This window comes from Parasteatoda tepidariorum, chromosome 1 (genome assembly GCF_982258835.1).
Source record: "Parasteatoda tepidariorum strain Cologne lab strain chromosome 1, Ptep-v5.0, whole genome shotgun sequence".
NCBI lineage: Eukaryota > Metazoa > Arthropoda > Arachnida > Araneae > Theridiidae > Parasteatoda > Parasteatoda tepidariorum.
This window is the reverse complement of record NC_141755.1, coordinates 1482097-1510076: the sequence shown is the minus strand read 5'-3', so window position 1 is coordinate 1510076 and position 27980 is coordinate 1482097. Positions and strand designations below refer to the sequence as shown.

The following is a 27980-nucleotide window of genomic DNA, read 5'->3' as shown; positions in this document are numbered from 1 at the left end:
TGAAAAGAGTTGTTTATTTTTAAACAATAAAAAGAAAAATACATACACAAACAGTCATTCGTAATGTGGCAGTGATTGCATGCAATAATATAAAGATATCACAAACAAGTGTTAAATTTCTATCAATACACAAAGCATTGTATTTTTACACGTTAATAAAATGTAATCACTTAAGTTTTGAATTTGATACGAAAAGATTAAGCTCAAAATCTTGGCGGTTTTGATTGTTTTTTTCACTTCATTTATTCTTGGTGGATTATAGAACATTTGTCTATGATTTCATCTGAAAAAGAATCGAGTTCCAGTAAAAATATGAAAAACATTAAATTCAAACTTTACATGAAATTGGTAAAACGCTCTGCCATGCCAGTATAAAAAGTGAAGTAAATTGGCAGGACAGGAAGCCAACTAAAAATAATAAGTTCTTCAAATTTTACAGTTTTACCACATATAATAAACGTTCATTTATAGAAAAATTATTCTTACTTTAAAATTTATCACAGATTTAGAATATCTAATTTTCCATTCTTATTTCTTTATTACAAAAATAATCATAATAAATTTTTTATTACATGAATAAAAAATACATTTTTGGCTATCTTTTAAGGCAGTGTTTCCCAAACTTATGACTTAAGTGCACCCTTTCTAAATTTTTCGCAAAGCTGTGAACCACAAATAAAGAATGAATGTATTTTTTACTATAAAAAAAATTGCTCGAAAGTTAAAAATCACAACTGGCTGTTGACACCACTCAATATTAACTCTGCAAAAAATAGCCAACAGAAAAAGACGTAAATTTTCATGTCTTGCTTTGTTTTTAAATAAAATATTTTGTAACTTTCGTTTGTTGCAAGATATTTCGCATAAGAACGATTTATTTTGAGATTTTCTAGAACTAGATGTTTTTTTTTTTTTTTTCATTTTAAGATTGTTTTGGTAATAAGCCATTTTTTTTCTTAGATTAAATTTTTCCAATATATTTGCTTGTTTCATTATAACTCTTAACTGATCTTAACTCTCTAACTGATGTTAAAATACCACCTTAAATAATTCCTTCATTAAATAAAAGTTTCTCTTGGACTTAGAAAAAGAATTGATTGTTGAAATCTAATAAATTCGTTAAAATTGAACACTATCACTCGAATGTTTTTAAATTAAAACTATAAGAAGTATGGATTTTTTTTCTATATTTTCGTTTGTTCAAAGAAACTTAGTATATTCTAAAAATACTTACTTTCTTTAAGACCAAGACAATTTCCCCATTCAAATAAAGAGATTTTGTGGTCATCATTTACATCGCAACTGTCCAAGAATGGAGCGACACAGTGTTCCATGGCCATGAGGGGTGCTCGGATTGGAAATAGCTCATGTCTTGAAACATGCCTGTGAGTGAAATTCGCCATGTTTATGCTATGTTTCTACAACTTCATTTAAATGCTTTTTTTTTGTTTAGACCTTCTTACCTGTCATGAGGATGTACGTCTAGATCACAGAACTTCCAGATAACAGCATTGACCCACTTCCTATCATGTGATTTTTCAGCCTCTTGTTCGAGTTTCAATGTTGTGCCATGCAATTCTTCTCTGCGAGCCAGTTCTTGCATGACGTTAAAAAGCCAATCTCGCATGCGTCTTGGAAAGTCTTCTAATTCATCAGCAGTACATTTACCAATATCTACAAAAAAGAAATTGAAGCAAGATTTTTAAAAAACATATTTCTGTATTAATTTAGGTCATAATAAGTGAATATTATTATATTTAACATTTTAGCTCTTTATGGTTATGAAATACATCAGAAAACACCGGTGTCTTTTAAGGTAAAATCTTCCCCCAAACACCTCTCACTTTCGAACAATAATTTTTCAAATTTACAGCTAGTTAATTATCGTTGAAATTTGTTTAATTTACGAAATCAACTACTGATAAGTTTTTGAATATGAATGAAAAAATAAAATTTCAAACTACTTTATATTTTAGTACAAATATAATTCCGCCAATCGGATCTATTTTTTTTTTTTTTTTTTTATGAAAGAAATCATTAGAACGTCAGTAAAAAATATGAAAAGGTGTCTCATCTGTGTCAAAGGGTTTAATTGAAATTATGATGTCTTAAACAAATTTTGAAACTTCCCTCACAGCATAAATATGAAAATTATTTTTACTGTTAGTTACAGAGTTATATCTCTTTTGCTAACATTCATCTTTGCATGAATGAGTGAAGTATTGAACCACTTTGTAGTTAGATAGAAAACACTTGGTTCCACACAATCGATGACTTCGTACAACAGCCAGTTGTTTACCAAGGGGAATCATGTAGTTTAAGGTCTCTACAATTTTGAGACTAATAGAACGGCAGTGAGATCAACAATGTGTAGCTTTTAATTACCACTGAAGATAGAACCCTTGTACAAGGGATCTCACCTCCTATGCTTGTACAAGATATGTATACCTTCTGCACTACAACCAGTACATGTTTAAAAAGTAAATACATAGAAATGCATGCATAGACTTTTTGCTAATCTGGCCAAAATCTTAAATTACAATAACGAATCTATGTCCTGTAACCTTCAATTTCTTAAATATGACCTACAATAAGCTTTAAAATATCTATTGAAAAAATAGAGATTTCTGCTGTTATATTTCCACATTGAAAACACTCCATATTCTTAATTAAAAGTTGCTAAAAAGTTGTTTTATTAGAAAAGGAAAAACCTTGTTTAGTACCTTTGCAAGGACCATAATAATCGACATGAACATGTTTGTATTTGTTGAACTTGCAGCCATCCATTCCCTCTGTACAGAAACACCTCATCTGATATAATTCACAATCACTATCCCATGTTTCATTGTGATTGCTGCACACCTGGAATGAGATCAGTTTTTTATTAGTTTAAGAGCAAATGCTGCTTATAAAAAATTTTAGTTTCAACTTATGGGTTGGCTGTTCAAGTTTTTGGATGAAAGTGATTAAATCCCCAGATATAGTATTCTATTTTATTATTATTATTATTATTTTTTAATTCTCTCGACTGAGCCGTGATGGCTCAGGAGACAGAGCGTTCGCCTTCCAATGAGGTGAACTGGGTTTGAATCATTAGAATACGCATTCCGCAACCGGCTTGCACCGACCACAGTGCTGACGTACAATATCCTCAGTGGTAGACGGATGGTGGGTTAGAGTCCCCTTGCGTCAGGCACATCGTAGGAGGTTTTCGCAGTTTCCCTCTCTACGTAACGCAAATGCGGGTTAGTTCCATCCAAAAGTCCTCTTCGAAGAAAAAATTTCTCCCAATACTTAATCCATGAGTTCCCTTGTCTTCTGGATTGAGTTCAACATGACATGGCTACGGAGTTAAACATTAGTAATAAACCTTAAAAAAAAATTGGGTCGGCAGTTCAACTACGATTATTAAATAAAATAAAATAAAAATCATCTCAACTAAAAGACGCAAGTCAGTTTAACTCGATTGGGTTTTTGTCGTTGATAAAATCGATTACGTTCAAGGGATCTATTTTCAAATCTTCCTCTGTATAAGTTTAAGACTTATGCTGTTATATGTTTTTTTGTTGTTGTTAGATTTTCAACCTATTTTTTTTTTTTAGTTTTATTTATTTAATAAGAAAGCAATAATCTGAATATAAATTTAGGGTGAGTGAGATTGAAATACAATATTTATGGAAAAGGATTCGTCGATGTTTATATTTAAAATTGAGATATATGAATCGTTTAAACAGGTATGAAGAAACATTTTAATGACTTTTTAAGTTGGACAATTTTTGAGCTGTTTAGTCATAAAGATTAGAAGGTCATTGAAATTGTCGTAAGGTCTGAAATGGATTATTTTGCAATTGAACAATGCTATAAATATGTCACTATCTACAGTTAATAACGTGGTTATTTCTAAGATTCACTTGAAACTTGTTTAGAATTCCTCTGAGACTCGAGAAAGTTAAAGCAAAAGTATACAATAAATAATGATTGCAAAGTGATTCTTACTTTTCTTCTGAAATCGGATGCGTCGGGGCATTTCTTGATGCAGTTGCACTGGGCTATTCCATCCGAATCCATTTCACACACTTTTCCTGGTCCGCATTTGTGTTTGGCACATGGATCTGTAAAAAGAATCATAACTCTTCTTTCCTCAAACTATTTATTTTGTCCTTCAAAATTCTTTTATCAAAAATAATTTTAGCTGCCATTTTTTTATATTTGGAAGCGAATCCAGCTTTTTTTTCTTTTCTCTTTCTCCCTAAACGCCTGTTTTTGGAGTTGGGTGAAAAGCAGTTTGCAATTTCGTGAAAATTATAAGTCGAAAACTTAAGTTCTATTTCTAGAAAATTTATAATTTTATGTACAAAAGTTTTACTGTTACAAAATAAAATAATTTCACTCCTTTAAAATTAATCTACTGTAAGTTTTTGGGTCCACGTAAATCTGTTTTTGTTCAAAGTTGCCTATTTTTAATGTGTTTGAAAATGTTGCATTAAAAGATGTTAATAAGTGGAATATTAATCATGCCTTTAAAAAAAAATATTTTTGCAAGGATCGTTTTCTGAGTTTTAAGCTTAGTAAAGATTCGAATGAAGTATTTTGAAAAGAGGTTTTTATGAAGGATCCTTAAACAGTCCTTCCAGAGATTACCTTTTTAACGCTATAAAAATGAAACGAATAATCGTCTTGTATAATAGTAGTAATGGATTTAATTATAAGGCAATGACTGGTCGACAATACACAAGCATGATCAAAAGTCATGTGATTCCTTCTCAAAAAAGTGAATAACATAATTTCTTCTGAAAGAATTTTAAATTAAAATTACTAGTCACTAAACGTAAAAAAGGACACTATTCACACCTGTTATTAAGATGTACAGGATTTTTTTTTTTTGGAGAAATGGTAACTTAAAGATTTATACTTTTTTTGAGACAGTTTTTGTATTTAGAAAAGTAAAATAAAGCATTAAAACAGGCTGAGAAATGTTAGGATTATAAAAAAATATAAAACAATATCGGAATGATAAAATGATTCTTGTAGAACAGTGATTCCGAAACTTATGACTTTAATGTACCCTTTTTAAATTTTTCGTAACGCTGTGTACCACTAATAAAAAAATGAACGCATTTTTTTACTATAAAAAAATTGCACTAAAGTTAAAAATCACAGCTGGCTCTTAATACCATTAATTATTAACTGTTAACTCTGCAAAAAAATAGCCAATAGAAAAATACGTAATCATAAATTTTCATGGCTAGCTTTATTTTTAAATAAAATTTTTTGAAATTTTCGTTTGTTGCAAGATATTTTGCATAAGAACTCGTACCCCCGCTAAACTGTTCCCGTACCCCTGGGGGTACGCGTACCACACTTTGGGAAACCCTGTTGTAGAATACAAAAAAAAAATAATGCCACAAATTATACCATTTGAATTTAATTATTTCGCTTTTAGAAAGAGTGATTTTGGTTTATACCCATAAATGAATCGATAAGATTTCCATTGATAAATTTAAAGATTTTTTACTTTTTAATATTCTAACCGGTCTCTTCAAAAAGGAGAAAAAGTTACATATAGGGGTAACAAGGCTGCAGGCAAAAATATAAGAAAAATTTCACACAAAAATTGAACCCATGCCAAAAAAGTGTTAAAATGCCCCGTTAAAAAATACTCTTAGTAGAGATTAAAAAAAGTTGATTTTGAAATATTAATAAGTAAATTTTCAGCCTTTTTTTTTAATGTTTTATTTGCTTACCTTCTACGTATCCACCTTCATTGTTGTCGAATTTGTCCAGCTCTATTTCATTTTCTAAAGATTTCTTTTTCTTTTCTTCATCGATTTCGTCATCGTTCAAAAAATCTAGAAGATCCTTCTCAGCCGGAGTCGTTTCTTTGAGTAGATGCTTTTTTTCTTTTCTTCGATTGACCTTAGTTTCAAAAAAGGAAGAAATTTGTTGAAAGGAAGAAATTTGCTCACAGTAATATTGTTTAGATTATTTTTAGAATGGGATTGGCAAATTTTTGACCGTGAACATTTTTGACGATTGGGAAAATCCGCCACGCCCAAAACTGTGCATCAAAAATCTCAAAAAATTGGATTTATGTAATTGTATGAATATTATTATTCGTATCTAAAATAACACATTGCATTCAATGTTTAAGTTTGAATATTTAATTACTTTTCCTTTACAAACTAACATAAAATTTTCTATTTCAAAAGGAAGAACGATTGCAAAATTTGTAACCCCGAGAAGAAAAATTTATCAAAAGATAACTTTGTAAAGAGGGTTGACAAGTTTTTGACGTTTAAATTCTTGGATAGATATGTCGCATCAAAAAACCTAAAAAAATCGTACTTATGTGTATTGGTATAAATGTTATTAGTCATATCTTAAATAGTAGATCGAGTGTGATGTTTAAAGTCGAATTCTACTTTTCTTATACAAATTAATTTTATTTTCAATGCTTTTCTGATTTTTTTTTCTTTTTTTGTCCAATGCTTATAATTGTTTTACTTGGACAATTTCTTTTAGAATAATCGGCGGTTTTATGTTTATTTTTAAAAATGTATCTTTATATGACATAATGATCTATCAAAGTTTTTCATTGTTGTCGGTACATTTTTATGGGTCTGAAAGTCGCATGGTAGTATCCAGTTTTTCCACACTTTTATATTTGTTTGTCATCAGCATAAAATTGTTGTAAGTCATAAAAGTATTGTTTCCCTTCAAATATTTTTGCATCCCTTATTTAAAGGTATTTACATGTAGCGTTATTATTACGTTTTTGATTTTGTTTGTTTTCTAAATTAGCAGATAAAGAGGATTTTTTTTTATTTTTACTATTATTATTAGAATAACGCAATTCTACGTTACATTTTAAGGTATTTAAATCGGTATTTTATCTTATTGACCGTTTTACAATTATTACTTTATGGTGAAAATTGCGTTAATATACTGTTAGGAATTACAGTTAAAGAGATTCGTTAAATGATACTTGTAAAGCTCTAAGCTAGATATAAATCATTTAAAGTTTTGTATGTTATTATTATTTTTTTTTTAAGAAGTACTCTCCGAACATGAGTATTGAATAAACAAAGTTACCTTTTTAGATGCAGCAATTCCAACTATCAGAAGCAATATGAAAATTTTATACAGGTGCATTGTTTAAGCAATCTAAAAAAAAGAAAGCGAAAATATTGAAAACTGCAGTGAATTCATAAAGGTCTTACATAGTGTAGAAAATTTATGATTTGAATTAATAGGTGGCGTTGCCTACTCTTTTGTTTTGGCTATTCTAATGTTTACTTTTTGTTTTGTTGTTATTAAAAGAATATGAGTCCCTTACCTCTCTGACTCTTTTTTTTACATGGTGCCGAAAACCCCAAGAAGATGATTGAAAATATTTATTACTGAAGAGGGGTTCGTTTGAATTTGATTTCGAACTTCATATTGAAATTATTTCTTTATTCGATTAATTTGTTCTGAATTCGAAAATGTCTACTGAACTTTCAAAACGGAAGCGGAAACGAGGTGCTGTCAGAGCATCGACGACCAGATTGTTCGGCGAAATCGAAAATGAAATAAAAAATGAAATTCCGAACATTGAAATTTTAAATGAAATACTGGGTAAACTTATTGAAAAGGAATCTTTATTGAAGGAACTGGATTTGAAAATTGAAGATTTGATTGATGCTGACAAAATTGAAAAGGAATACGAACAATCGGAAGAATATTCTGATAAGATTATTGTTTTAAAAACGAATTTTATCTTCGTCGAATGCCAAGTTGGATATGGAAAACCGTAAGAACGATAACGAAAGTATTTCAATCGAAATTATTACTGATGAATTTCAAAATGTTCACGTAAAATTACCGAACATTAATATCGAAAAATTCTACGGTGATGTTAAACTATGGTATAACATCTGGGAACAATTTTAATCGACTATTCGCGAAAATAAGACTTTGAAAACTGTCAATAAGTTTATGTATTTAAAGTTATATCTTGGCGGAACTGCGGCAAGAGCTGTGAATGGACTTTCGGTTTGTGATTCTAATTATCTTGCAGCCATTGATATTTTACAAGATCGCTATGGAAGAAGTGACATAATTATTAATGCTCACATGAACGAACTGTCAAATTTAACTGCAGTAAAGGTTTCTAGCGATGTTGATGCGCTGAGGAAACTTTACGATAGCATTGAAATTGAAATACGAAGTTTAAAGTCTTTAAACGTGATGTCTGAAACCTATGGAAATCGACTCTGTCCAGTGTCCAATATTGATGAAGCTGATTCCTGAAGATATAATTTTGGATTTTAACCGACAAAGAACGAAGGATTCTACTTGGAATGTTGAGGAATTGTTAAAATTTATTAGAAACGAAATTACTCTCAAAAAATTTAAGAAAAGAAAATCTTAACGAAAATTTTAAATTCACTCTAAAATCGAAAGTAGAAGAAAAATCTTGGAATTAAAGAAAACCAAAGGTAAGCGCCTTTGCTTTAACAACATTGAATTTGAAATGTATTTTTTGTTCTAAGAATCACGATAAATTTAAATTTAATGAATTTAATATATTTATAAGAAAAGACAAATTTTAATGAAAAGTGGTAGATGCTTCAGTTGCTTTCGAAAAGGACATTTATCTATTTCTTCGGATTGCATGAAAAGAAATCTTGCTTGTTTTCACTGTAAACAAAAGCATCATTATTCTGTTTGTATAAAACAGCCTGAAAAATGATAAAGAATTGCTCGTAAATAAAAATAATGGATCTCATGTTGTGCAAAACTCTGTGAAACAGAATTCAAATGCAATTTTACAAACTGTTAACGCTGTTACTGTGAACAAGGCTGAATGTTTAGTTAGATGTTTGCTTGACGGAGGTAGCCAAACATCTTTTATAAGTGAGAAGTTATCGAAAAAGTTAAATTTGCCTGTTACAGGAAAAATTGATTTTAATATTCAAAAATTTGGATCTAGTAAGAGTGTAAGTAGTCGTAGAAGGAAATTGAAACTTGTTGATCTAATTAATCCTGATAAGTTTGTTATTGTTGAAGCTATTGAGTATCCCGTGATTGCTGCTGCTGAAATTAAAATGTTTGGTCATGAAATTAAAATGATGTGATCACCAACTGTATAACGCAAATGAAATTTCAGTGCTATTGGAAGTGATGTTTACTGGAAAAATCGAACGAATAACTGAAGCATTAGTTGCAGTAGAGCAGGGGTTTCCAACTTACATGAGGTCGGGGGCCGCAATTAAAAACACCAGTCAAATGGCGGGCCGCAACTTTATCAAAATTTTATATAGGACTCTTTTTTTTATGTTTGAAGGAACGTTAAATATTACTGTCAGATTTTTAATAGGCTGTACAAAACAAAAGTCTTGAATTACAAATTTAAATAAGAAGTAGATTTTTAAAAATATTCAATTGCATATTAAGAAATTCTGGCTACAATAACTTTAATGTGCACCTATGTATCAAATAATTAATGTGAAACAGATATCAAATTGTTAAGACGCAAAACTTAAAAGTATATAAAACCCATATAGATTTTCTACGAAAATTGTCCGCAAAAAATGACAAATAATATATTTTAGTTCGCGGGCCGGATAAGGTCCGTGGGCCGCCAGTTGGAAACCACTGCTGTAGAGCCTAGATTAGGATGGTGTATTCAAGATTCCGTTATGAGATCTGATTTACGATCAATGACTGTTAGTTCAAATTTATATTTAGATGAGCCATCTAATAATATTAAATCTTTCTGGGAAATAGAATCGTTAGGAATAGCACCGGTCTTGGATGAAAAAGAAGAAGATATAAAAGCACTTTCTTTATTTGAACAATCTATTCGCATAAGAGATGACCGTTATGAAGTAAACCTTCCATGGAAGAATGATATAGTTGATTTACATGATAATTTTCATAATGCTGAAAACCGAATGAAAAAATTGATCAAGAGATTTACGCCCAATCCTTATTTTTTCGAACAGTATAAAAACGTAATGAATGAACAACTGAAGGAAAGAATAATAGAAAAAACAGAAAAGAATGCTTTTAACTCAAAGAAAACTTATTACGTTCCTCATCGGGCTGTAATTAGAGAAGATCATTCCACAACAAAACTGCGTGTAGTCTATGATACTTCATACAGAGAAAAAGGTCATCATTCTTTCAATGATTGTTTATTGCAAGGACCCAACTTAGTTCCTGATTTACTGATAGCTTTATTGAATTATCGTAAAGGTGAAATTGCTGCAATTGCCGACATTCAAAAGGCTTTTTTACAAATTTCAATTTCACCAGAAGATCGTGATGCCTTGAGATTTCAGAAGACTCGTAAGTTTCCCAATACAAAATTTGAAATTTACAGAATGACTCGTGTGATGTTTGGAGCAACATCAAGCCCCTTTTTACTAGCAGCAACTATACGTCATCACTTGAAGAAATTTCGAAATATTTATCCCATGACTACTAAGCTGTTAAATTCTTGCATGCATGTTGATGATGTTGTGTATTCAACGAATTCTGTAGAGGAAGCATCGCAAGTACAGCAACCCTAATATTTAAGCAGGTCTCCATGAACCTCGTGAAGTGGAAATCCAACTGAAGAATTTTGAACAACAAAATATATGGCTCAGAAGTTCAAGCTGATGGAACCGAAGAAGTAAAAGTTCTTGGATTGAAGTGGGACTTGTCGAATGACTGTTTTAATTTTAAAACTGGAGAAATTTTTAATTTTATAATTTCTAACCCTCGTATAAAACGAACTTTATTGCAAGCTACTTCAAGAATTTTCGATCTTTTCGGATGGCTGTCCTCATTGATGATCCAAGTCAAAATCATGTTCCAAAAACTTTAGCTATTGAAAATTGATTAAGACGATACTGTACCTCCTGAAATCGATAAAAATTGGCAAGAATGGTACGAGTAACTTCTTTTTTTAGAACAAATTGTGGTTCCTAGGTGGCTAAATAGAGTTTTGGATCCATCTCGTGATGAATTACACTGCTTTATTTGTTGCAATCAAAAGTGCTTATGAAGCTACAGTTTATTTGATATCTGCCACTTCAACATCTAGATCATCACAGTTAGTGATAGCTGAAAGTCGCGTTTCTCCATTAAAATAATTGTCTCTTCCTAAACTAGAATTGATGGCTGCTGTTATCGGAACCAGAATGATTGCCACTGATGATAGTCAGTTTTTAATGACTGACGATGTCCAAACTGAAATACTTATTTTATTGCAAGTGCTGATCCAGATCCTGTGCTCAAAGTTGAGAACTTTATAACTTCATGTAAAATATTGCTTGTAACATCCTATATTTTTAGATTCATTAAGAATTTAAGATCTTGTGTAAAACAAAATGGGGCAATTACGAGTACTGAAGTAAGTGAATCAAATAATTATTGGATAAGAACTGTTCAATGTAAATACTATGCGAATGAAATTAATTGTTTAAAAAATAATTTAGAAATCGATTCTAATTCTAAACTATTTCAGTTGAATCCCAAACTTGATGAAAATAAGATTCTGAGAATTAAAAGTCATTTAGTTAATTCCTCATTAGATGTTAGTGAAAAGTGTCCAATAATATTACCTAATAATGATTATTTTGTTGTTTTAATTATTAAGGATTGTCATGAAAGGGTTTTGCATGCTGGTGTAAATGACACCTTATTGCTAATAAGAAGTAAATTTTGGATAGTGAAAGGAATTCGTGAAATCTGATTACATATCGATGTAAAATTTGTAGAAGATTTAGTGTTACTTCTGGTAAGCAAGTAACATGTAATCTACCTGTTGACAGAATCGAAAAATCTCCACCGTTTAATATAACAGGCATCGATTTTGCAGGACCCCTTTATTTAAGGGATGGTTCTAAGTGTTACATTGCATTGTTTACATGTGCTGTAACTCAGAGTTAGTGTCTAGTTTAAAAGTTGAAAGTTTTATTCAGGCTTTTAGAAGGTTTTTTGGACGCAGGGGCATTAGTAAAATAATATATTCAGATAATGCCAAAACTTTTAAAGCTGCTGATCGTGAAATTAAATATCTATTCAAATTGTGTAAAAATGACGAATTTCTACAATACTTAGAAAAGCAAGGAATTGAGTGGAAGTTTATTGTCGAAGGTGCCCATGGTGGGGTGATTTTTGGGAGCGTTTGGTAAGATCAGTTAAAATTGCATTAAGACGAATATTACATAAATCTTTATTAATTTTTGAGCAATTACTTACTGTACTTATAGAGATTGAAGCTGTAATTAACTCTCGACCAATAACTTATATGTATAACGATATTAATGAACCGGATCCTTTAAGTCCTTCGCATTTCATGATAGGTAATCAATTAACCGTTTTACCATCCTCCAGTTCTAAATTAGAGTCTTCAAAAGCAGAATTAACAAAAAGATGGAAACATAGGCTTATGATGATAGAACATTTTCGGAAACGCTGGAAAAAGGAATATTTGCTAGAATTAAGATCTGCTATGATGCATAAAATGCCCAAAAATATTGCAAGTTTTAAAATTGGTGATGTTATAATTGTACGCGAAGATAATGTTAAAAGATTAATGTGGAAGTTAGGTCGAATAAAAGATATTTTTCCAGGCAAAGATAGTAGAATAAGGTCATGTGAAATCCAATTAAAAAACAGTATCGTAAATAGACCCATTAAAAGACTTTACTTATTAGAAAGTGATTGATTACTTTTTTTTATTCTTTGTTTGAAATATTCATTAAATGCTTTTTTGTAAGTGTATAACATTTGTATGGTTATTTGTAATAGAATGCATCGTTAAACCAATGCATTGGAGTGGGCTGGATGTAGAAAATTTATGTTTTGAATTAATAGAAGCCGTGCCTACTCTTTTGTTTTGGCTATTCTAATGTTTACTTTTTGTTTGTTGTTATTAAAAGAATATGAATCTTTTACCTCTCTGACGCTTTTTTTACACATAGAAATGTTTTTTTATTTATAATTATGTAAGCATTTTTTTTGTTTAATTATATGATTTCTATTAAAGATTAAGTAATTTTTTAACCTTTCTGATTTAAAGAATTAATATATTATATATGTAATACAAAAATTATAAATACTTTTGTATTAATAAAAGCATTAAAACTCTTTCGTTTTCGAAAAAGGTCTTTGATAAAGAATAGGTGTATAGAGATATTCTATTTTGGGACTTCAAGGCTGAAAACATATCATTGAATTATAATTAGATTTATATTTCAAAGGAGGAATTATTTAAAAATCTTTCTCTCTTTCACTTCCATATTATGAAGCATTAAATGATTATCCATAATGCGTAGGGTTATAAGGTATGTAGCGACTGAGCCTTTTTACCTCCTTTTTGTTAGTACTTAATGCAGGAGCGATTGTTTTTACGTGACTTTCGCTGTACAATGTTGCCAACCTAAGATTCGCCATTACTGTCTTGATATTAGTCCGTCCGCCTCCAGCTGGGAGAGTGGGTGAGATTTCTATTTACACCATACTCAAATAAAGCCTGTTAAAATCTATCGGCTTATGATTTATACTAATGTAAATTAAAAACACTACCAAAAATAACGGGGTTGTTGCCCTGTTATATATATATATTTGATTCATTATTATTTTTAGAAAAATTTCATGGCGAATAAGTTAGAATTTTACACCCTTTGTTCTTGTGGAATGGTAACATGTACAAGTATGCGTAATTAAATATTTTTACAAAATTCTGTAAGTGCAGTTTTTTACAAGTTAAACGCATTTTTTTTTCTTATTTCAGATTCTTACGATGTAATTATAACAATGAAACTAATTTCTAATAGAAGAAAAAATATGCATTTTTTAAAAATCTTTTTATGAAAAAGAAAATCAAGAAGTGTTAAGCTTTCTGTTCAATAAATTTGCTTGTGTTTGGCCCAATAAATCTGGTCACCTGATAGTATTTCGTCTGAGTTACCATCTGCACCAAAAACATGGCAAAAATAGTAATAAAAGAGAGAGGAAATCTGATCATTTGGTGTTATTGCTACCGTGTTTAGTTAGAACAAAATATGAATTATTATAACTTAAGAATAATTCAATGTAGTACGAATAATAAAAAATTCATCAAAATATCCCCACTTTGGCAGATTGTGCTTTTGCCTTGTTGCCGAAATGGAGGTGAGGTTAAAAAGTATAACTTTTTAATGCAAAAATCATTTTTTGAGTTAAATATAAAACTATTATTCATTCACCTGCTACCTCCCCCGAACCATTCACAGTTTCATCTTTTGCATCTTCCTGATAAGAATTATGAAATCTGTGTATCCAATAAGATAAAATTTGATAACAGTGTTTAATTTGTGCTTCCTTTTTACGAGAGTACCGTTCCCTGATAACGACTTGAGTAAAATTTCTCCTTATAAAGGAATCAACAACGAACTGCTTTAGATAAGTTTTATTTTAAACTCGGGTATAATTTTTCATCTATTAGTTTTATGCGGACATAAAAAAAGGAACTAAGTTATCTTTTCAAAGTCGATCCATAAAATATTTAGTTCATAGATTTTTTGCAACAATCGCATTTTTCATCCAAACTAATGGTGAAAGGAAATGAATGAACATCATTCAATATTTTCCGATTAAATCAATGATGAGTCGATAACCAAACAATATTTTTAAATACTGGTCTTTTTCAGACAGTTGAGTATTCGCTTTTACTATGGAGGACTACCAATTATTACGCTTTTTGAAAAATATTTAATAGAGTGGCAACCAATTAAAAACTGAATCTTCGGAATTTTGCCGATGTTTCAAAAGTCTTACCTAGAAAGAGCTGGTACAAAGTGGCTTTCCATTTGAACTTTAGAATCATTTACATGTAGTAATGCGCAGAAGTAATTTTAAATCAAATTAAAAATGAAGAATCATACATTGTGTAAATTCCAATCAAGTTAAATGAAACGGACGCTGTTCAATCATGCGTATTAATTTCTGTTCTGATTCAAATCATGATTAAATTCTTAGGCAACCTATTCTCCATTTCTTTTTTCTCATACTATTGTGTTCAAAGCGAAGAATCCATGCTAACAAAGCTTTCATATCTCGAAACTTTTTTGTAGTACCTTTGAAGATTTCGCTACTCTCTTTTTCAATCTCGTCTTCATCGCATGAATTGTGTCTGTATGATGTTCTAACTCAGATGGATCTTCCCACCACGTTGACGAAAGTTTTGCATTACAGCCTCACGATGGCAAACCTGCCGGATTCCCAGACACATGTCTCCAGGGTGTCTTGATCCCATTTACTCGATTGCGTATAAATACCGACTAGTTTGTATCCACGCCAATACGAAGAGAGTTGAAAGCCATGAAAAATTCGATCCTCTTTTTCAACTCTCAGAAATATCACAATTGCATACCATCAACAAAAGTATGTATTACTGAGATTTTTTTCTCGTTACTTGAATATATCTTGGAGCTTTTAAGTATGTTAGCTCTTGAAACCACACTCTTTTCGTAACTCACATTCAATATCTTCAACTCAGCTTATTCCAAGCTTTCAGTAACATTATTTTCGGACAAAGCATGACTGGTGAAACGAAATCAAATGGATAAAACATGCTCACTTTTTTAGTATCTTCATTCAGTTCATGTCAATTTTTAACGTGTCTAATTCTTTATTCCACACCAAACCGTGTGTTTCTCATTACTTCTGCACTGAACAGAATACTCCCATTCACCAAGTTCAAATCTTCCTTTGGAGTTGTTGATTCCTTTCTAGTTCTTCATTATCAATACTGGTGACCTCACACTTCATCTAATGTGAAAGTCAAGCAGGAAACTGCTACATGTTACATTAAAAACATGTCGAAAATACTTCACTTAATTTGTTTCTCAGTTACAGAATAAATTCTTATAGATTTGAAACAGTAACTTACTTAGGATCAATTTTTAACATTGACAACAGAATTTCTCCTGAAAATAAAAAACCGTCTCTATCTGGCAAATAGGGCTGAGAAGAACACATTGAAACATAACAGACACAAAAACGTCTTTGTTAATACTAGAAGAAATGTTCCCAAAAAGCATAGAAAGTTTGCCAGTCAGTACTAAGGTTGGTTTTTAGTGGGTCATTAGTTTTTTTTATTTTTTTAAATCTTTTCTTGAAAATGAAAATATCATTTGTTTAAAATTAATAGGAATAAATTGAAAAAATAGTAAAATAATTAGATCCAGCACTAAGTTAGCTACTTAACGTCTTTGACATAAATTCACATCTTTGATCAAAATAATAGTAACCAGAAAAAGTAAGTTAATATGATCATTTGGTGTTATTGCCGCCAGGTTTAGTTACTAACTCTGTTTGTATTCGACTGAAGAAAAAACAAACAAACAATGAATGTGAAAACAATGAAGTTCAGTGTTGTACGAATAATTATAAATAATCTGACATTCGAACGGTTTCTAATGCAAACATTATTCTTTATCCATCTCTTATTATTATTCTCCTACCCTTTTTTTTACAATTTTGTTTTTTACATCAAGTTAAGAATTATGAAATTGAAGCAAATCTTTCCTCATGAATGTTGCGATTCATTTATGGAACAGCATTAACTAGATGAAATATGATTCAGATTGTACTGCTTGTCTCTTTTATTGTTTTCTTATTCAAATTTGCTGTAAAAATAATAATATTTAATAAACTAGCTCACTACTAGTGTACTTTTTGTTCTTAAATGCTAGCTATACCAGTGTCTCATTGAAATAATAATGTATAAAAGCAATAATAATAGATTTTCTGCCAACCGATTTTGCGAGCAATAAAATAGAGCAATCGATTTTGTAAATGTTAAATATTTATTATTTTATTCATTTAAATTTAACGTTGCATTTTTTAAAAAAAATATAAGTGTAAAAAAGTGTAAATTGCGTTCATTTTGAGAACTAATTTTAATGTATTTTTATTGATTTCTTCGTTTTTTAAAAAAATTATTTTTCTTGCAGTGACAGTTATATTTTTTACATCCCTGATGCCATGGAATTTTTTAAAGCAAGTGGAAAAGGGTTGTCTGCAGCAGACCCAAAAGTCTAAGCTATGCACACGCACACGTGCGAATAGTTAATGTTACAGCAAAGAATAATATTTCTCTTTGGTTTTATCTGTCATCTCACAGACAGAAGTGTATAACAATGACCATGTGGTTCTGAAATTTTCTCCCTTTGACCGATGATAATTTTTCAACAGCAGTTAATAATAGGATGGATTGAGAACTTATACAATGTGAATGTATTTTTTTTTTATTAGGCTTAATTTATGCGGAAGAGAAGTGAAAACAGATGAAACACTTCCCTGCTGTTAAAATATAAATGGAAATGATCTACAGATAGTTGTGGCAATTTTTCTAGAAAGTGTTTTCACAATTTAAAATTCCGGTAGATATTTTTTTTTTTTCATCTCAAAAATTTATTTGTAGAGATAGAATTAATTTATTCATTTGCAAAAAATTATTGATAAACAAAAATAATTTATATACTATATATATATATATATATATATATATATATATATATATATATATATATATATATATATATATATATATATATAATAAAAAAATAAATACAAGAAAACACTAAGAAAGTTAAGAAAAACAATAAGTATCATTATTTATCACTATTTAAATACCACTTTTAATGAAATGAACAGAATTAAAAGAATATGTAGTAATATTTATTTATCCAAAAAACAAATCGATAAACTCTTTCAAAATCTGATAAAAAACAATGGATACCCAACTAATGTAATAAAATTTTATATAAAATCATTGAATTAATCGTATATTTTGGTGGATATATTTTCTAAACATTTTTTTTGTTAATTTTTATGATTTTCCCATTTCAGGCCAAAATTTATTGCCAAAATTATTTACTAAATAATTTCTTTGTTAATTTATATAATTTTTCCATGTGCAAATCCATTTCGGGCAAATCCGTGGTTAGAATTATTTACCAAAAATTCCTTTACTAAATAATTTCCTTTGTTAATCTATACAGTTTTTCCATGTGCAAATCCATTTCGGGCAAATCCGTGGCTAAAATTATGTACTAAAATTTTTTCTTTGTTAATCTTTCCATGTGCAAATCCATTTCGGGCAAATCCGTGGTTAGAATTATTTACTAAAAATTCCTTTGCTAAATAATTTCCCTTGTTAATCTAATCCGTGGATAAAATTGTTTGCTTAAAATTTCTTTATTAATTTATACAATTTTCCATGTGCAAATCCGTGGTTAAAATTATCTGCTAAAATTTTTTCTTTGTTAATTTTTCCATGTGCAAATCCATTTCGGGCAAATCCGTGTTAAAATTATCTATTAAAATTCTTTCTTTGATAATTTAAATAATTTTTCTATGTGCTAATCCATATCGTGCAAATCCGCGGCTAAAATTATTTGCAAAGCAGGCAATTTATGTTTCTCTTTTCTATTTTATATTTTTTCTTAAATAAACATCTATCTTCTAAAACTATTTATGATCAATTTTTAAAATTATCCAGTATAATATTACCTTGCGCACATCCATTTCGGGACCATCCTTGGTAACTAACAAATCAAAACTCAGAATAACAAATCACTTCAGCAGTGCAGTAAGAACGACACTTTAAAACCCTCTTGTTACACTCAGTTTGCGCTTTTGCTTTCATCTTTTGCTTTCATCTTTTGCTTTCATCTTTTGTTTTCATATTTTGTAATCTGGCAATCTTTCTGCGAAAACATTTTTAAATCATTCTTGAAAAATATCTGTCCATGTAAGTTGTTATGATTTTGCTACTCGCTTTATAGTCCCCCCTTTTTAATGTTTTTTCTTTTTATTTTATTTTATTATCTGTTTTTACATGTTATTTTTACTTTTTATGATCTATTTTTATGTAGTTATTTTATAAAAATTTTTTTGAGTGCTCCTCACACTATTGTATTAATATATTTTGCTTTGGCTTTATTGATACAATATCAGAAAGCACTCTATTTTGCGGATATAATCGTGTGGGCTGAAGAAAAGATTATATCTTTGTTTTTCCGGCTTTTTTTCAGGTTTTTTAACTAATATTTTTTATATTTTTATTTTTTTTAAATAATATGTTGTTTGTTATTTTTTTACTTATTATTTCCCACCCCCTTTTTTTTCATATGTCTATAATTTTTCTTTGTTTTATTCTTCATTTTGAACTATATATATATATATATATATATATATATATATATATATATATATATATATATATATATATATATATATATATATATATATATATATATATATAATATTATTATTATAAACAAGTTTAGAACCAAATATGTTTTTAAAAGTAGAAAAAAATCCTTAAATATTATTCCAAAATGTAGTCACGGAATATCAGAATAAGTACTAATAAAGATATTTAGATAATAGTTGACTCAATGCAGCAATGATCATTTTATTTTTAAAAGCAACGCAAAAATAGTTAAGCATTAAATATAAAAGAATTCGTTTACAATAAATTTGGATCTTTAAAAAAAAAAAAAACTCAACCATCGTGGCCATCGTTTTCGAAGTGGCTCATCGATCCATTTTTCTATTCGAAAAATAGCGTCAAAAGTCATCCCTTTTTATGTTCTCAGAGCATTTCATGAAACGTTTGAATACGGAGGGGGGGGGGGGCAGTATTTTTTCTTGGGACTTAGTCACGTTGAGTGATTTTTCCGAAAAAATTCTTTTTTTTTACTTCGAAAAGTATTCGACACAACAAGGTTTTGACTAGAAACTTTTCGACATGGGAATTCGAATGAATACACAATCTGGACATCTCCCGGTTGTTATGGTGCATGATGGTGTAGGGGGGGGGGTGTTTCTCGTGGTTTGGCATGGGTCCGTTAGTTCCTGTGGTTGGAAAGATGAACCCTGACATGTATGTGGACAATGCTACTCTTATGGCAATATTTCGTCGGACCATTTGTCTTCCAACCAGGGCTCCATTCACACATCGAGGCTTGCACAGACGTGGTTTGTATTTTATAGTTTATAACCGTTTTTCGGGCTCACGACTACTCATGTTCAACTCCGTAGCCTCGTCATTTTGAATCCCATCCAGAAGACAAGGGACCTCCTAAATCGAGTAGTGGGAAACATGTCGTCTTCGCGGAGGACTTTTGGATGGAACTCACCCGCATGTGCGTGACACGGAGAGGAAGATCACGAGAACCTCCCACGGTTAGCCTGCCGGCGAAGAGACTCTCACCCATGATCTGTCTACCACTGAGGATATTTCACGTCCGATCTGTGGTCGGTACAAGACGGATTCGTATCGGCCCGCCATCGCTGGTTTGACGAAATGGGTGTTCCAAAACTGGACTGGCCTTCAAATGAGAGCTCAGATTACGTAGCCAGTCAAATAAACCACTCACTTCAGCTGTGATGGAAGTCAATTCCTATGGCCACCTATCAAGAACTGATAGAAAGATGTATGCAGGCTGTCATCGAGATGCGAAAGAGAACACCCTATGCCTCAGGATGCTCCATAACCACTGTATGTCCGGATACTTTTGTCCAGATAGTGTATTTAGGTGGATACGTAATGCTAAGGTTAAAAGCATTTTGTTGACATAACAAGGTTTTCGAGATTTCGCGAGTATACTGTATATATATATATGCATTTTACACTCGTTGTCGAAAATGAAGTAAAAAACTGTGTTCATTAGGTTTCACAAATTATTATTTGAGCGGGAAAAATATGTAATCGGAATCTTATGAATCACTAATGAAGAGAGCGGGACTGACACTATCGAAACCTGTTTGATGACTGGTGGGAAAAAAGAGTATCATTGAAAGGCGATTAACCTCTAACTTTTACCAAACATTCAATTTGATTTTGAGTTTTTTTATTGTGTTTCCTTTGCTTATGGGAATCGGTAGAGTGAAGAGCCGTCGTGACTTAGGAGACAGAGCCCTTCGCAGCCTAATGAGGTGACCCGGGTTCGAATCCCAGAAATAGCGGGTCGATACGTATTCCGCATTCCGGTTCGCATCGACTACAGCTGTGACGTAAAGTATCCTTTAGAAACGAGTCAACTTTTGTTGCCGTTGCCAACCCTAGTAGCCAATCAGATTCGTTACTAGTTTCCGCTCCCAACCCTTGTGTTTTGATGTGTTTAACAGAACACGTGAATAAAGTAAAGCAGCGATTTGAATTGTATAATTTGTTTTCAATTTTATTATTAAGAAAAATAGAAGAGCAATTGATTGACTTTGTGTGAAACAGCCCGTGGTTATATGACTATAGCCGTGCGGATTTTATCTGGGACACGTAAAAAAAAGAAGAAAAAGATTGATCATCCTATTAAATTTAGTAAGAGATGAAAAAAAAAATACTATTTAGAATTGTGTAGTTGATTTTATTAGATTTAGTATTAGTTCGCTATCGACAGGTTTGAGTGTCAGAAAAAAATATTCAGAGTTTTGTTGCCAAACGTGATGTTAACTTCTTAATCCTTTGAATAACTTGAATGAATTAAATAGCCATTATGAAAATTATCTATATTTGTTCACAATACTGATTAAATAGGGCATATTTTTCACCTACATTTTTTTAAGAAATATGTCAGTATTTTAAAACTTGTGTTCTAAGCAATTGGAATTCTCGTTCTTAGGCTTTCAAAGCATAACCTCATCCATTTTTTTTGATGTAAGCAATTACGATTATTTTGCTGTATAATGGGTTCTCTAACAATCAAATTATTAATTACTGTAACAAACAGTGCTTTCCTTGTATTTTTAAATAAGAAAAAAAATCATAAAATTATTTACCTAATTTTTCTACAGTTTTTTTTACATTCAAATCCATTTATTATCCAATATCAGTCTAGCAAGATCCAAAGATGGATTGGAGGAGACAGTCTTTTTGAAAGGAGTAAGTTAAAATTTAAATTAACGTTTTAAGTTAAAATTTAAATTGCAGCTTTGGCACTAAAAAAAAATTGAGCGATTCACCCAATTAATTGTGTGTGTAAGTAAATTGTGTGTGTGTTTTTTTTGTCGTCTGCAGAATATTTGATTATGCGAAGAGTAAATCGTATTGATTGTGCAAGTATTTGATTATATCATCAATGGTTTGCAGCAGATAATCCAAAAAAAATGGTAGAAAAATGTAATCTGCATATCATTCTATTATGTTAAAGGAAAGAAAAACTGATCACTGCTGAGAATGTGGAAAGAAGTATCTTGCTGACATTGTTGAACCGAACACTGTACTAACAAAAATTAAACTGTATATGATAAGACATAATTTCATCTGTAAAACTATTGTGAAAGACAATAAGCTAATTTCGAATCTATATATATATTTCTCTTACACGGAGACAAAAAAAGCCTCATAACAACTCCCCGAATGGCAAAGCTAGAAAATCGACCAATGATTGCCGCTAAAAATGTCACATGCCAAATCTAGCTGAGGTGACTCAACATATAGCGCTTTTAAAAACGGAAACTGAAATAACTTTAAGCTAGGCAGAAGTGAGTAGTCTTTGTCGATATGTCTCTATTTTAGAATTTTGTCGAAAGCGCTTTTTTTCACAAATTTATATATTACGAATTTATTTGAAGATTTTTGATTTATATCACGAATTTATTTGTTTTATTATTGTTATTAGTTATTCATTGAAAAATGAGTCTCAGCCGTGTTGTTACGCTTTAAGATTTTATACTATAGCGCGTTTCTAATAGGTTTAACGAATTACATGTCATTTATTTGAATTCAAATTTATTTTAATGACTTAGTATTCACTAAAAAGTAGCAATTTTTTTTTTTTTTTTTTAAAGTTGTTATATGGATTTGAATGATTGTTTTGAATTCTTAGAATTTTGTGTCTTTGCAATGTACCTTAGTTATTAGCGAGCGAAGCGAGCTTGGTTTGCGAAGCAAACCATATAAGATTGCGTAGCAATTTTCGGGGGTTGGCGAGCGTTAGCGAGCAGGGGGCGCAGCCCACTAGTTTATAAATAAAAATCAAAGATAAAGTAAATTCTCCATTCAAAATAATAATTATTGCAATTATCTTCACGGAATCATATTTAGAAAAAGATATTAAATTATGTAATGACTTGTAACCATTATGGTTAAAAAGGTTTATATATCTAACATTCTATTCCTAGCATTTAAAATTTTTGCTTAACTGATTTATAAAAACTTCATTACCCTATAAAAAATCACAATGATATAGGAAGTTCGTATTAGCTGAAATCTTTAATAATATGATAAAAACACAGTCTTTCATACAAGTAAATATTGAGTTCAATGATAAAAAAATATGTAATATAATTTACAAAATAAACAAAAAATCAAGATAAGATGAAAAAATATGTATATACAATGCATATTAAAAAATAAACTTTTTTCAAATTTACTCTTTCCATTTTAATAATTAGAACTTTAGCGCTTTCAAACAAAACAAGAGTGATGAAATGAAACAGGAGATGACGCAATCGTATCACGTGATAAGTCTTCTGAGCATGCGCGAGACAAGAAGCAGAGTCGTTGCCAACTACCGATATGAAAGACTTTGGCAACAGATAGGAAGCAACGCAGCAACAGATTTTGATCTACGTTGCCGTTGCGATCGGTGGAGCCGTTACGTCAGCATCGACCACAGTGCTGACGTAAAATATCCTCAGTGGTAGACGGATCGCGAGTAAGAGTCCCCTTGACGTCAGGCTAACCGTGGGAGGTTTTTTTCGCATGTAACGCAAATGGCAATTAGTTTAGCAGGCTCGATAGGAAAGATGGAAATGTTTCATCCATGGATTGGGTGGATTTTCTTAATTTGCCTGAGCGGAAACGTTATCTACATCGGGATGAAATTGCTCTCTTTTTTGGCAACCCATTTAAAGAACAACAAAGCCAGAATGGTCCCAAAGAAGCGACCTCAGTTCGACTACTCGCATGCTTTGTGTACTGTTTTTGACTGGCATATAGTGTTCGACAAGGTGTATAGAGGGTCAGTGATAGATGGATAGAATCATTGCGGTAGTTTTCTTCTAATAGTGTCCTCTAGTCTAAAGGTTCTCAAAAAGTCTTCTATGAAGACGAGTAGTTTTTCCAAAAGCTAAATCCAGAAAGTTTCTTTGTTTTTTAAGTCAGTGGTTTCCAAATGGTGTTCCTCGAACCCTAGGGTTCCGTGCAAGAATCACAGGGGTTCTGAGAAAAGGACTTTTTTAACAAGTCATGAATTTCAAAACTTGTAAATAATTTAACTGCAATTAATGATCTATTATTTAATTAATATTTCTGTGCTTATGAAATTATTTAAGTCTTGAAGAAAAAAAAGCAAATTTAAAAAAAAAAGAAGTTTTTTTAGTAACAAGATATGATAATGTAAAGGATATGTATTTAGGAAAGAATATAATTGCATGGAATAAAATAACCGAAAAAGTATGTCTCTCTGATCTCAACGGTAATTTTCGTTCTTTTTTGAATTAAGAGAACTAGACTATAGATGCCGGTCCAAACCTGTGATTTATAGTATTGACCGTGATCACTCTAATATTCTTAGAATAATAATAAAATTTCAAACATTAAAAATTTCTTTAATTACTATTGTTAATGAAATTTGTTTATTATGTCTTCTCTGGGTTCTGTCAAAAGAAGATCGATCTTTTTAGAGTTCCACAGTAAAAAGAAAAAGAAGGGAACTACTGGCTGTGTTTAAAACTACGGAGTTGTATGCGGTTAGTAACAAATCGGATGTAGATCAGCAGTTTAATGTTGGTTATGAAAGATAACAGATTTCGCATTAGAGTAAAAAGAAAGTTAATTTTCATTGTGAAACTGCAGTCCAAATAGTTTAACAAGAACAATGGGTGCAACCTGTACCTTCATTAGCAAGGAATTGAGTTAATAATATATTCAAAATTTTGAAAGTTCAACAAATTAAACTAAACTTAGTTTATCTTTGAGTTGGGACGTTTTTCTTCCCGGAATGCTATATATTCCCATAGTTATTAAAATTTAATATGATCATTTTTTTGCATAGTTAATGTATGGTCTTAAAACTTCTGTTTGACTATAAATTTTAAAACAGAATTTGAAATGAAATTTTAAAGGAAAGTCATTATTTTTATAATGTCGGGCCACAGTTGACTAACATAGAAACAAGTAAAGAAATTAATCTCACTATATGTTAAATGTCATGTATCAAAATGTGTTATGTCGCCATGATAGTTCGCCAGTTTGGCGAGCTATCATGGCGACATAACACATTTTGATACATGACATTTAACATTAATGTTAAATGTCATGTATCAAAATGTGTTATGTCGCCATGATAGCTCGCCAAATTGGTGAACTATCATGGCGACATAACACATTTTGATACATGACATTTAACACTATACATCATTCATCCTTGAATAATGCAGACAGATAAAATTAATACCGGCTGATTTTCCGCATCATTATTCTGCCCATCCCTTTTATCGACTAACAATAACACTTTTTACAATTTAAAACAGGATTGGCCAGCTTTGACTTTGAAAGAAAATTGAATAATTAATTTACGAAAAAGTACAGATAGAAAATTTAATTATTTTCAATTCATCAGTTTGCTTAATAGTTTTATTGATGTCTCAACGGAAAATGAAATTACTCACAATACAACTTATTTTCAAAAATATAAAAAAAAAATGCAAGTTGCGAAAAGGCTTGTCATAAAGTGTTGTCCACCAGTTGATTGGTTGTGTTGATTTTTAGAATATAAATACAAAATAAGGATGATGATTTGATGCATGATTTTTATTTCAATTTTCGCAGTACCTACATTTAAAGAATATTCTTAAATAATTTGGATTTCATATTTTTTGACTCGCTAAAACACGTATAAAATCTGCTTTTAAAATGATGAAAAATAAAAATATGCATCTCATTGTTATTGAGTTAAAAATTATTCGATAACTATAAAATGATAACTATTTAATATGCAGTATTAAATACTCGCATTTAATGTATATTATTATATTTAATGTACATTAGTTAGAAATTTCTGATTATTAAACTGAAAAACGATAGAAACATTTTAAATGAAACACGTTTTCATAGAAATCAGGCGAATCATAAATATATAGCGATGTGAGGAATATGGTGTTGATTTATTATTAGTTGCGAAAATTACGGACTATATTTAAATGAGTAGAAATTAGCCACAAAAAAAATGCTCATTAAAAAAAGAACAGAAGATGTATTAGGAAATTAAATCTTGTCTTAAAACATTGCTCACAAAAAAATAAATAAATAAATAAAATTGAAAAACAAATTATTGAATTAGAATGTACGTTAAAAAAATTAAATATACAAAGAATAAATTGACTTATAAACAAAACGCAATATAATATTTATTATTAATACTGATATAATTAATAATCTAAATTATTACCATGAAAAGCAAACTAAAACGAATATGGTCATGCATTATTCCATTAAATTACTCGAGTTCTAATAAGGAAAAACGGTGCATAAGCTTTTTGATTTTAGTTAAAATTTTCAAAATGGATTAGTTTCATTTAAGATTTTTATTTCTAATAAGATACTTTTAACAGTTAGATATTGTTTTAAAATTTTTTTATTAAAATATTCTATAAACAATGAAAAATTCTTATATCTTGAATTTTTCTAGCTCAAAATGAAGTATTTCATTATAAAGAAATATAAAAATTTTTAGTCGATAATAGATAGGATTTATTTTAGACTTGAAGATTCTGGGACTTCATTCTTTTAATAAAAATCTTAATGTAAACTTTATAATGAAAAAATTCTAGTATTTTTATTTGTTTATTTATTTATTTTTTGTAAGTTAGATTTTATATGACGTTTTTTAAATCGAAATTTTTAAATATTTTTGTTGCGCAAAATAAGTTAAAATGAACTAGATTTATTTCAATATTATTATGTTCTTTCGGAGCCTTTTTACAGTGAAAATATCTTACATAAATACTGAAAAAATCTCAGATAAATACTGAAAAATTTTTACATTGAAAACATTAACAATAAAAACTCTAAACAATAAAAAAATTCACGTATCTTGATTTTTTGCCCCTGTTTAATGTAGCATATTACTAGATGGACGAATTATTGAATTTTTCCGATGCGTTAAGTTAGCTTAAAATCAATTATATTCATTTGAAGATCAGGAGACTTTTCACAATCTTCAAAAAAAAAAAAAAAGTATAGGTTTGTAAATCGTTCTGAAACTTACTTATCAGATGAGGAAAATCCTTCTTAAAGAAATCTTAATAAATTAATAAATGAAATGACAAGCTATGAAAATATTTTATTGTCCAATATTTAAATTTTTCTCTACCCCCCCCCCCTGTATTTCGAGTTTAATAGTTATATCTCGGTAGAAAAATTATTATATGTTTTTGTATGAAAAATTAAAGTATTATTTCAAGTTTTAAAAAAATTTTTAAAAAAAAAAAAAGAAGAAAATTATTACATAAACAATAAAAATTTCAACCATAAAAAATATAAACAATGAAAAAAATTTAATATTTAGATTTCGTTTTCTGTATTTCAGGTTCACTGTAACATATTTCTGGAGCAATCCATTAACAAAAAAATTACATCGAGGTGTATATTTTATAACCATACTTGGCCAAAGATAACACCTGAAAATGCATCCTTATAAATAAGATCAAAAAACCTGTTTCTTAAGGTAAGAAGTTCATTTTAGATGTGCATAGTTTTAATTTGATTTTGTATCATTATTTTGTAAAATGAAGTTGGTGTAACAGGTGTTAGAAATATTTTGACGTATGTAAATAACAAACGGCACATAAATGAAGTTAAATACCTGTTCCGGAAGTCTTAAAATAGAGGATGACAGCCAGAGAGCAGACGCTGGTATTTTCTAACCACTGTTAGGACTCTTCAAGGTATTCATGATGGAAAATCCTTTAGGTTTGCTTTAAAACAGACAAATGGCTCT

At 30.0% G+C, this 27980-nt stretch overlaps 2 protein-coding genes across 3 annotated transcripts; one reads left to right on the top strand and one right to left on the bottom strand.

The window, feature by feature from the left end:
* Positions 1-27980, bottom strand: LOC107438836 (SPARC). 2 transcript variants are annotated; one of them, XM_016051221.4, is made up of 8 exons: positions 27846-27980; positions 7093-7164; positions 5745-5916; positions 3997-4112; positions 2724-2862; positions 1464-1674; positions 1235-1383; positions 1-283 (listed from the first exon to the last, which is right to left on the bottom strand). In XM_016051221.4, exons 2-8 carry the CDS (start codon positions 7150-7152, stop codon positions 243-245), a joined length of 888 nt encoding a protein of 295 aa, XP_015906707.1. In that variant the 5' UTR covers positions 7153-7164; positions 27846-27980; the 3' UTR covers positions 1-242. The 2 variants fall into 2 exon arrangements, with proteins under 2 accessions (XP_015906707.1, XP_087014359.1); XM_087158233.1 differs by lacking the exon at positions 27846-27980 and adding an exon at positions 12238-12453.
* Positions 9684-10559, top strand: LOC139425477 (uncharacterized). The gene has a single exon (XM_071180418.2). The coding sequence runs from the start codon at positions 9684-9686 to the stop codon at positions 10557-10559; it is 876 nt and encodes a 291-aa protein (XP_071036519.2).